We start from the raw sequence: 11,993 nt of genomic DNA, 5'->3' as shown, positions 1-11,993 counted from the left end.
TTACTGATGAAGACCAGTGTGTAGTCAAATTCTATTTGAACCACCTTGTCCACCTGTGACACCACTTTGAAGAAACTGTTCTTGTGCTCCTCAGTCCTTCTTGTTCTACAACATTCCCTAGGGCCTTACCATTCACTGTGAAAGTCCTACCCTGCTTTAACTTCCCAAAATGTAATATTTCATACATATCAGAATTGAACACCATTTGCCATTCCTTGGCCCCCTTACCTAGCTGACCAAGATTTTACTGTAATTTTTGACAAACATCTTCACTATCTACGATATCTCCAATTTGTGTCATCTGCAAACCTAACCATGCCTTGTATATTCTTATCCAAATCATTTAAATAAATGAAGAACAGCCATGGGCCCAGCACCAATCCCTGTAGCATGGCACTAGTCATAAGTCCCCATTATGAAAAAAACCTTCCACCATAACCCTCTGCTTCCCATCATTAAGCCAATTACGTATCCACTTGGGTACCCCTCCCTAGGTCCTAAGCGACATATCTTTCCAGACATGCCTAACATGTGGGACTTTGTCAAAGGCTTTGCTGAAATCCCACTGGACAACATCCACATCTGGACACCTGGGCTAACACTGCAATTTATGTTGATCATATATTAGGATCCGGATCACCCAGCCTCTAATGTTAATAAAATTAATTTTAATATCATGCCAAATGTATTAAAGTTATGGGTTAAGGGCTTTCAAGAGGGACAAGATTTGATTCTCACCAAAAACAGGTCTATAATCCCAAGGCCTAATAACAAGGTAAGCAGGAGCTGACTTGGTAACCCAGTTAGACAGATGGATGCAAAATCGTTCCAGCAGCTTTACATTAGCAAACACTAAAAATTGCAGATGCTAATTTACAAAACAAGACAAAATGTTGTAGTAACTCAGATCAAGCAGCATCTCTGGTGAACATGGAGACGGAAGAAGGGTCCCAATCTGAAATATCGCCTATCTATGTTCTCCAGAGATTGTCTCTCACCCGCAGAGTTATTCCAGCACTTTTAGAGTCTTTTTAAAAAATATATTAAGCTGTTTGCTTCCCAAACCAAATCTCACTAATTCTATGCTACCACAGTGGTGGTACATAGCAACACTAGAATGCAATAATTTATTTAGGTCTTCCCCGACTTCAAATATGAAGAGCAATGTTTTGGAAACATCACATTTCATTCTATTCTAGTGTAGTCATATGTTCCTATTCTTTCACACCCAGCAAGTCAATATTCTAAGCAGAGCTATTAAGAGCACGGTCGCAAGGACTCCAGTAGGTCACAGGCACCAAAAACTCCAACCCAAAGGAATTAACCAAAAAAAAAAAAAAAAAAAAAGCAGTGAATGTAGCCTGCTGATGATGCTCTCGCTTTGGGGAATAAACAGCACGTGGACAAATGAGAAATCACCAGCATGATAGAATTTATTCCAGTATTTATTCTCTGCAGACCAGCACTGTCCTTGGATATTAAAACAAATCAGGCAGCACCATATTAATTAGTTCTTAATCCAATTAAGTAGTAAAATAAGCAATTATAGACCAATTAAAAAGATCTTCCATCATTTAAAACGGTAGAGAAACCTTGAATTTTGGGCAATTTTAAAAGTGCATTTCTACTCCCTTGTGTTAGTAATGGCAGTGCAATATCTTACTCATTTTAAACAAGAGGAATTCTATAACCAACGAAAAATTGATTTTCTAGCTTGTATACTTTACTTCACTGTTCATAATATTTGATAGGCCAAAAATTAGTACATCAGAGAGACCAAGGATGAAAGACAACAATCAATTCTATTTCCATATACACCTGAAGCTGTACAAAGGGTTTGCACTGCATCCACATTCCAGATGAAAATACTGAAAAGGTAATAACAATCGTCAGAAGATAAATAAATTTAATCAAAAAGAATTGCAATTGTGGAGGGTAGCCCTTTATTGAATCACTGCGCAATATTCATTGTCAACTCAACTGTGAACCCCCGCAAAAAATACTGTATCTGAGCAGTCAACCCAAACCTTTGCCCCCACCTCCAGGTGACGCACAAATCTGGCACGATACCAAGAACAAAACCATCATACTTCAAATGGTGGGTCAAGGGCTTTAGTTTTGATTCACAACAAGCAGTCCTGCCTTCAGCCTCTGGCTTGATTCCAAATGTGGCGAGCAAATTCAAAACTCTAAATCATTGCAGTACAGTAAACAGCAACTGCAGTGCCGAGGGAAAGTGGTGGTGGTGGGAGAGGAGTGGTGGGAGGGGGGTTAAAATCACAGCAGTGTTTCATTATTTAGAGTACACAGTCCGACAGATCGCTCCTGCGGGAAGTTGGTCCAGCCTTTTTGAACACCGCAAGATAGTTAGTCTGCTTGTACGACGAACGGTTTCAAGGTCACGCTTCCATCCCAACTGAAGAGGAGCAGTCCGATTGGGTCAGCAGCAAGCATTAGAAGGGGAGGGAGTATAAAAGGTTCCAATCAGATGTTCCGTCATAACTGGGTGGCCATCGTACACAGACATCATATGTACAACATAATGTAGTGCAAAACATTAAAGACAACATATTTGTTCACAGTTAAACAGGAATTTGATGTCTTTTTTTTCCCCTCTTAAATATATAAACATTCCATCGAAGGAAACACGACTCCTTTACTGGATTGTACCTTGTTTTAAACTTATGACATGCTTACAAAGCAAAGCAGGCATTAACTGCTCAGAATAATACTGACTAAGTTTCTTTCCATTCCACCTACCTTTGCCACCCACCCACCCCTCCTCCCCAAAAAAATTAATTCTGGTCATGATGTGTTCCGTCATAGTCCATTATGCTGAGCTGTCTGACACTTTCTGGGCTGGGTTTTTGCACTGGCACCTGCAGTTTCAAGGGGCCCAAAGAACTGCCCAGCTCCATGTTGCATTCAGTTTTGAGGGAGTCCAAAAGGCTGTCCATCTTGGGCCGCTCATTGTCACACTGGCTTTCGCTCTTGTTCCTGAATAGCTCACGGGCACGCATCCCGAGGAAACTCTTGGAATTGGGATAGGAGCCGACAGTGACTGGTGTTGTGGGCTGCTCCAGAAAGATCATACTTGGGGCACCCTGGCTCTGGTCCATCAGCTCAGACACCATTGGTGGTGGCTGCGCTTTCCTGTTGGGAGATCGATCAATGCTGGGGGCCATTGGGGGCTTGGCTTGCTTGTTTTTGTTCTCTGCATCCGAGGTCTCATCGAATGATTCCGAAATAACAAGGTTTTCAGCCCTATTCGTACAAGAAAAAGAGCATAAGGCAAAGACATCACATTTCTGCAACTAAGAGAAGACATCCGAGCTATGCATCCGACGGCTCAGTTTAGTTTGGAGATACAGCGCGGAAACAGGCCCTTCGGCTCACCGGGTCTGCGCCGACCAACGATCCCAGCATATTAACACAATCCTACACATACTAGGGAATTTTTTTTACATTCATCAAGCCAATTTGCCGACATACCTGTACGTCTTTGGAGGGTGGGAGGAAACAGAAGATTACAGCTGCAGGCGCTGTAAAGCAGCAACTCTACCGCTGCGCCACCGTGCCGCCCAATTTATTACAAACAGTTCAGCAGAAACATGTTTGATTTATTACCCATCAATGGTCAAAAACTAATACGATCAGTCATTTGGTGGTGTGGTGACTTTAAAAAAATGTCAAAATTAAACTTCAGAATAAAAATATATAAACAAAACAAAAACTGTGCCCATCACACATTATAACCATATAACAACATTCTCAAGTGTCGATACATTCAATAGTGTCATATTCAGAGGCGTTTGTACCCATCTTCAAAACAAAACACCCTTGCCATTCCTGTAGCCCCCTGGGGTGATATCCCTTCCCTTGCTTATGGGGTGTGGACACCGGACTCTGCCCCTCAATGTCTGGCTGGGGTGATAAGAGAGAGCAAACTTTAAAGACCAACAACTGTTAAAACTATTTTTTTTTTTAAAACTCAATCCTAAATGATTAGTAAGGGCATCAAAGGTTGCAGCGAGAAGGCAGGAGAATAGGGTTGAGGGGGGAAAATAGATATGCTATGATTGAAAGGTGGAGCAGACTTGATGGGCCCAATTGCCTAATTCTGCTCGTGTTTTATGGCCTTATATTCAATCTCTAATCCTGATAGGGTTAAGGATTGGGCCATAAAAAACATTTTATTGATTTTTGATTTCACTAGTTCAAGTTGAGTTACATAATTATATAGCACAGGAAGCAACCATTTGGCCAAATGTTCTATTTTATTTTAAATGCCACACTGATCTTCTATAAATTAGTTTCAATAAGGCCATCAGCATTACTTCCTATATTTCAGGGATTACCATAGGGCATCTGGTACCCTGTACAAGGGGGCATTCACTAGTTCATTGTCACAACCACACTAAATAGTGGCCCCATTCAACCTTTACACACACACAATGGTGGCAGGAGTTACCAAATAATCAGGCAAAGTGGCAAAGATTATTATTTGCCAACATGGAGACACAACCAAATGCATCTATTATTCAAATCATCAATTATTCAATGGAATTAGAAAGCTAGGTGTATGGTTGGACATCAGAAAAATGAATTTAAAAGTATTGGAGATTAAAAAAAATATCATATTTCATTGCAAGTCCCTCAGTCTTGAAATGTAAAGGATAAAGTTTGTACCTATAGGAAACCCAAAAAGGCCCATAACACAAACAATTTTAAAATTAAAAAAACAGGATAGTCAATAGGCTACTGCGGCAAAAATAAGTCTCATGGTCAAACGATCTCCAAACAGGAATGCCATGTATCACATTTTTGTCTGATGATTGAGCAACTTTGAATATTGGAAGGGTCAACCTGGAATAAAGGCTACAAATTAAAAAAATAATGGGTTAATTTTGAGAGATCCTAGTTTAGGTTTAGAGGGATATGGGCCAAACACAGGCAGGTATAACCAGTGAAGATGTGGCGTGTTGGTCGGTTTGGGCAGGTTGGGTCTGTCGGGCCTGTTTCTACACTGCATGATTAGATTAGATTAGATTATTAGACTAGTTTTAATAGGTGTCAATTATAGCCTTTCTAATGTCTGGGTGGAGTTCTTTCACCAAAGTTTCTTTCACCAGCAAGTTGGAGCTTTCATATTTTTGGACTAGGTATTAATATTTTAGTACATGTATATATTAATTTGGGCATATGTATTAACTATATATCACCTATGTGTATTAACATATGCCCACATTTGTTCTGTAAAAACAGGTAGATCTCACTCAGTTTCATGATTTTTCAGTAGACAACAGTTTTCCAAGACTCACGGGAAAAAAAAACAAACTGCTTACTCATGACAAAATGCCACGATGTATCAGCTTCCTGGTCAAATTGTCCACCTCATGAGGTAAGGTTCAGCTGATTTCATTTGGTTATTAATCAGAAACAGATTTAAAAAATCCATTCTAACCATTTTAATTCCCTTCCCCATTCCGACTTTTCTGTCCCTGGCCCCTTTGCCAATATACGGCCAAATGCAAACTGGAGGAACAGCACTTCATATTCCACTTGTGTAGCTTACAAACAAAAGGTATGAAGATTGAATTCTCCAATTTTAAGTAACTACTAACCTAACCCCTCACCCCTTTCTCTCTCTCCTTCCTCCCCCCCCCCCCCCCCCGTGTCCCACATGGACATTAACCCCCACCCAACCCTTCCACCCACATCCCATCCTCTGGCTTCACAATTTGTATTTCTTCTCTGGCCTTAATGCAATCATCTGCAGACCAAACCACCCCCCTTCTCACCCATATCTACCTATCACATACCAGTTTCTGTCCTTCCCCTCTTCTGTTCCAGCTTTCTTCCCCCCACCACAGTTAGTCTGACGAATGGTCCCAACCCGAAATGTTACCTATCCATGTTTTCCAGAGATTACTCCAACAATTTGCAGCTTTATTGTAGGCCAGCATCTGCAGTTTCTTGTTTCTCTCTATTCCAGCTTTGTCTCTACTACTCCAAAGGGTCCCAAACCAAAACGTTGCCTATCCATTCCCTTCAAAGTTGCTGCCTGACCCAGCATTTCTCATTTTACTCAAGATTCCAGCATCTACAGTTTGTTGTGTCTTCAATCATAAGAGTCGCATTAAGTTAATTTAATGAACTTACATTTCCTGTGCAGACTGATCGTTATTCTCTGCTGCAGACATTTTCTCCGGAGGTCCCGTTCGCTCCAACTTGCTGTAAAGTTCCAAGATTTCAGTCTGTAGAGTTTGTGTTATCCGTTTCTGAGCTTCGTAACGGCTTTCTGCTGCTTGCAGCTCTTCACTGAAAGAAATACAGATGAAATAGATATTTGTAAAACACTGTGAAGGTGCTCAGCCATCTCAAAACCTGCCCTCCTGCTACAAAATCTGAAGGACACATTTCAAATACTTCAGAATGCCATTGGTGCAAAGTGAATAATTCAAATGAATAAAAACACCACTGTGGCGAGGAACCGTACCAAGATCTTGGACATGCACTGCACCATCATACCTAGCCATATTTTTTACATTCTCCAGGTATTTCTTTTGCTCCATTAACAGATGCTCTTTCTTATTCAGCTGGCTTTCGAGTTCCACAATGCGCCGTTGCGATGCCTCCATCCGCTGGGTTTGCTGCTGGATGCGGTTCCTCATTTTCTCCTTCTCTCGAATTAAAGTGGCTTGAACCATCTCTGTCTCTGCTGCCTGAACAAAATGACAAAGGCGTGGTGGGGAGAGGGAGAAGGAATAAAAAGGAAAGGATTTTCCATGAATAGTAGCAAATTGTATTCCAGGTAACAGTCTGATATACATTTTATCTTCCAATTGTTTATAACATCAAGCTATACTTTTCATTCATCTGCTAGGGTGTTTAATATTTCACCTGACAAAGTACACCTCTCAGAAAGGTACGCATATTTACAATAGAAGGTTTGCCTGCAGTAGGAACTTCTGTTGGGCAGAAAGACACGTGTATGTGCATATAAAACTATGCATGAACTGAACACAGTGTCCAAAAAAGGAAATTAATTAGGTCAGAAAATACTGAAAACACTCAGCATCTGCTGTGGGAGAGAATGAATTATTGTTTCACGTTGATGAGCTTGCATCTGAATGGCATATATATTTAGGATTACTGATGAAAGGTCATGTGTTTTTCTCTCTCCATGAACTGCCTGACCTGCAGTATTTTCTATTTTATCTCTGACTTCCCAGATCTGCAATACTTTCAAAATGGGCACTGGTCTTAATATTAAGGTACTACATAATTAGCAAATAACAAAGAGAAATGTCCCAAAGCACTACATAAAAGCTCATCTGACAAAATGTGATAGTCACCAGGAAATTGTGACAGATGAATAAAAGCTTGATCAGAGTGCTGGAGAGCTTTCAGAATCAGAGTTAGTGTGGAAACATGCCCTTCGGCCCACTGAATACATGCTAAACATCAACTACATATTTACATGAATCCTATATTCATCCTTTTTTTTTTTTAATGGAATGCCTTACTTGGAAGCTGTGCAGCCCAAGCCCAGTACAAAGGGAATCAGGGATGAAAGGGTGGACTAGGTTGGTCAGGCAGACATCAGAAGGTTGAGGGGTAGAGATGGGTAAATGGATAGGGGAGGGCCACTGGATGGTATTAAAAAAAAAAAAAAAATGTTTGAAAAATACAAATGTATCAAGTTTGCACAGTTTGGTTTCCCTGATGTACAAAGCTAGACAAACTAATTAACAAGGATCTTCAACTTCTCTAAATTATTAATTAATTAATTAATTGATTTTATTTTTTACATACAGCTACATAAAGCTACAGCTTTGGCCAATTTCTCCTGCGATATCTCAGTTCAAAGAACTGCTGAACACGAGTATGTTTGTACAGTTTCCGCAACACACGCAATCAAATTCCAACAATGTCTGCCAAAAATCTTACCTTAGCCGAACCCATCTGAGAGTGTAGCAATTTCTCCATGTGCAATTCATTCACTTCACTCAGAAGCAGGAGCTGTTTATTCAGCCACTCCATTTGCTGCTGCACAGACTGGGTACTCGTAAACTAGGAATAATACAACAGGGATGATCAGCATTTCAGTGGGAACAATGGCATGGAAGGGAGGGTTAGGGAAGAAATGGTGTTGTACAAAGGATGACGGGGGGGGGGAAGAGAAATCAGAAATCAACAGTTGGACATTAGTTCCCCTGCTGCCAAAACACTGAGCACCACCACCTACAGCACTAAATGAGGCAGTGACCAAAGACCCCTGGAGATACACAATTCCCCTCCGCAAAATGGGAATTTGAATGGAGACGGGAATGGGAGAGCCAGAGTGGATTTGGAGGATTGACAAAACTGATACCTTGCTTTAAGTTAATGGCAGCATAAAACCAATTATCAGTGATCACCTTAAACACAAAATACTTGATATTGGTATATTACTGTCAAACGCACTGCGATATAGTGAAAAGTGTTTGTGTGCTATCCAGTCAAATCAAATCATACTATACATGAGTACAATCAGCCCATAGACAAGTACAATAGGCAGTTCAAGGAGAAAAATACCAGTGTGCAGAATATATGTTATAGTATTATTATATAAAGAGCAGGATCTGAAATGAGATGGGCTGGAAGATTGAGACTACACACTGGATTATAGGAGGTTGATCCAAGTGGTCTGACAGCAGTGGGGAACAAGCTGTTACTGAATCTGGTGGTACGTGCTTTCATGCTTATATTTATGTAACGTGGTGTGTTTAAGTTACTGGCAGCCAGACCTCTGGACCATTCAATATTTAAAAGTAATAAATAAAACTGGAATTAAAGTTAGTCCTCGTCATGGTAGCCATGAACATACTGTCATTAAAAAAAGTGAAGATCTTCAGTTTCTACCCATGCTGACCACCAATAAGGCAGGCTCCAAATGACAAGAGACAATTAGGGATGGACAATAAATGCTAGCATTACTAATGACATTCATTCACAGGATGTGGGCAAGTAAAAGCAGCAATAGCCTGCACTTGGAATTTATTTTTCATTCAAATTCACTATGGTTTCCTGTTTCACATATTTTCAGCATTCAAATTGCTCAACTCAGAAGCAAATCAGCAGAAATCAACTTGGGGAGTTGCAAGTTAGAGGTTACAAGTTTGCGGTGAGAGGGGGCAAATATAAAAGCGATAAATATTTCCACACAAAGAGCGGTGAATATCTGGAAAGGGCTGTCAGAGGAGGTTGCTTACAGGGCTTTTTGACAGGTTCTTAGAAAGGTGTAGAGTCGGGAAAAATGTAGGCAAATGAGATTAGCACATATACACTATTATTGTTTTTTGTGTGCATGTATGTGTGTGTACTTGTGAGAATATGTATATATACACACACACTGAACTATTTTTCCTCTCGCTTATTATATTGTTCACAGTGTACTATGTTTACGTATTCTGTTATGCTGCAGCAAGTAAGAATTTCATTGTTCTATCTGGGACATATGACAATAAAACACTCTTGACTCTTGCTGTTGCCTGCCTAGGCTTTCAGTGCTGGATGATTCTATGAAATAGTTTTGAGTTCAGGTAATATGATTGTTTACTAAAACACCCACATCAGTTCAGCAAGTATTTTAATTTCTATCCCAAATAATTTACAGCAAGTTTAGTACTTTTGAAGTCCATATTCCATCAGAAGCAACAGCATTCGATACGCACAAACAATATGGTAAGGTTGTCTTATTGGCTTGGGAATAAATGCTGGCCTGGAGATCTGGGAGAACTGGCCTGTTTTCCTCTTGGAGGAAAGGGCTCGCTACATCTGAAAATTGGCACATCAGGTGGCACTCCCTCAGCATTGCTCTGGAATGCTACACTATTGTGCACTCAAGCTTCTTAAGGAGACTTAAACCAACACCTTTAACTCAAACGACAGCACTCCCACCAGGCCACAACCAAAAGCAGGATCTAATTAGGTCTTTCTTCCTTATCTGCAAAAGATCCAAATGAAGTTTTCAGTCAAAAGGAAGCGGCACCAACTGTGTAGAAACCTGGAGGAAATGGCAGCAATTCTGAAAAGCAGTGAGGGGATAAAATATCACTCTAATATTGGACAGACACATGCAGCAAGGTTGATAATAATAAGTTTTACACAATCTAACCGTTGTTGTACTTCAGTTGGACGTGTTTTATCAGATAGCAAAAATAGTCTTGTTCTGTATCTAAATCATGATGTACATGATCTTCATTCAGTGGGAAACTAAATGAGATTGAATGAAATGTGTGTTTGTTCGTTGACTATGGCCAAATGCAAGAACATATTGGGAATGTAATTACTGCAAGCCCCAAGAGCAGAATGAGGCTTGGGCTAATTACATTCACAATATTTCTATTAGGTAGACTGCCACATTCCTTACCTTCTCAGTCATCTGGTTCAATAGATACGCTGTGTTGCATGCTTTGTTATTGGCTTTCTGTAGCTCCAGCTTCAATTCTCCGATCATCTTCTGACAATCTTGCAGTTTATTCTGACAATGGAAATGATACAAAAGTTGAGATACTCAAATCTCAAGGTACAATGAGGACTAAGCAATGACCCAAGATCGCCATTTCTGCCCTGAAAGCATTCCTTCCGCAATGGGGAATGTGTAATGTGTAACATTGTGGCCTCTGTCCCACTTAAGTCTTCCAAATATCCAAATATTTAACAGAAATTACATTTCAACCAAGCAGCTCAGCAACAATCACTTGTTAATAGTTTAATGAACTCTATTCACCACATTACAAAAATGACCATTTGACTAAATACATAGTGCTTTCAACTAAATTTCATTTGCCCTTTTGAAAGTTACTTTGAATCTATTTCGATTCTTACTCTTTTGCCATATATGAAGTTCATCTTTTTATATGCATTAAATTGTAACTTATGTGTATCGCCTTCCAATGAAAAGGTCACCTTCACAAAACCATTTATTATCATTAACTATCATTAAAACTACATTCAAAATGTTGATTTATTTTTTTAAATAAAAATTGCATGATTTAGCCTCAACTGCTTTTGCTGAATGTCCTCCTTCCATCCCTCCCCATACATCCTCAACCCTGGGAAAGAGGTATTCGAGCAGACAGTTGAACTCCAAGAACATAAGATGTAAACATTCACTGCATTGGTCTGAAGTATCTACCACATTGATTTTTCAGAGCTTTGAAATGCATAAACCAGTTCTCAGCATTGTTGTCATTGGACTTAAAATACCATCCAAGTTTGGAAACCATTCCTTCATTCCCACCGGATTGAAATCCTAAAACTCCCTACTCGACAGCACTGTGGCAATATCACTACACAACCTACAGTAGCTCATGAGAGCTGATCATCACCTTTTCAATGTTAAGCAGGGATAATAAAAAATGTTGACCTTGATATCAAGGTTAACATCTTATTATTAATAAAATGGGAATCAGAGTAACAGAAATCCTACCACAAATATTAGATTCAATGGAATTTTATTGGCTAGTAAAGACTCATTGAGTTAGTTTACTGCAATACACATGAAAAGATGAATTATGTATCAATACCAAGTCTGTATGCTGGAATTTAACAGGCACAATTATTTTCATCATCTGATTCCATCCTGACATTTGTGGATGTGCCTGCTTTATCTTATTTTCTTGGACTTTAACTGTCTGCTCAAAGATTTCCTACCCAAGGCCGAGGATGTATGGGGCGGGATTAATCCAAATGCAACACAGGTACCAGCCAGTCTTTACCTGTAGCTCCTGACAGCTGGTACGATAGTCATCGCGTCCCTTCTGGAGCTCTGCAATCTGGCTGTCGAGATGTAGAATGATGGAATCTTTCTCCTTCTTCAGCTGCTGATAGTTATCCTGTTCGATCATCAAACTGTGCTTGAGGGATCCGATATCCAATTCTTGGAGCTTTAGCTGGTCCTTCTGTGCACCAGGGTTGGCAAAAAAAGAGGAACTGAGCCTCAG

General features: G+C 40.0%; 1 protein-coding gene across 5 annotated transcripts in view; it reads right to left on the bottom strand.

Moving 5' to 3' along the window:
• Positions 1-1,428: 1,428 nt before the first annotated feature.
• tsc1 (TSC complex subunit 1) overlaps positions 1,429-11,993 on the bottom strand; it is a 41,950-nt gene continuing 31,385 nt past the window's right edge. For all 5 annotated transcript variants that reach the window (XM_033048918.1, XM_033048922.1, XM_033048921.1 and 2 more), the window contains 6 exons: positions 11,769-11,951; positions 10,418-10,528; positions 7,954-8,076; positions 6,532-6,725; positions 6,163-6,321; positions 1,429-3,264 (listed from right to left, as the gene is read on the bottom strand). In XM_033048918.1, the coding sequence (XP_032904809.1) occupies positions 2,796-3,264; positions 6,163-6,321; positions 6,532-6,725; positions 7,954-8,076; positions 10,418-10,528; positions 11,769-11,951 (1,239 nt within the window). In that variant the 3' untranslated portion in view covers positions 1,429-2,795. The remainder of the gene's footprint in view (positions 3,265-6,162; positions 6,322-6,531; positions 6,726-7,953; positions 8,077-10,417; positions 10,529-11,768; positions 11,952-11,993) is intronic.

Source organism: Amblyraja radiata, chromosome 32 (assembly GCF_010909765.2).
Source record: "Amblyraja radiata isolate CabotCenter1 chromosome 32, sAmbRad1.1.pri, whole genome shotgun sequence".
NCBI classification, from domain to species: domain Eukaryota; kingdom Metazoa; phylum Chordata; class Chondrichthyes; order Rajiformes; family Rajidae; genus Amblyraja; species Amblyraja radiata.
This window is presented reverse-complemented; position numbering and strand designations above follow the sequence as displayed.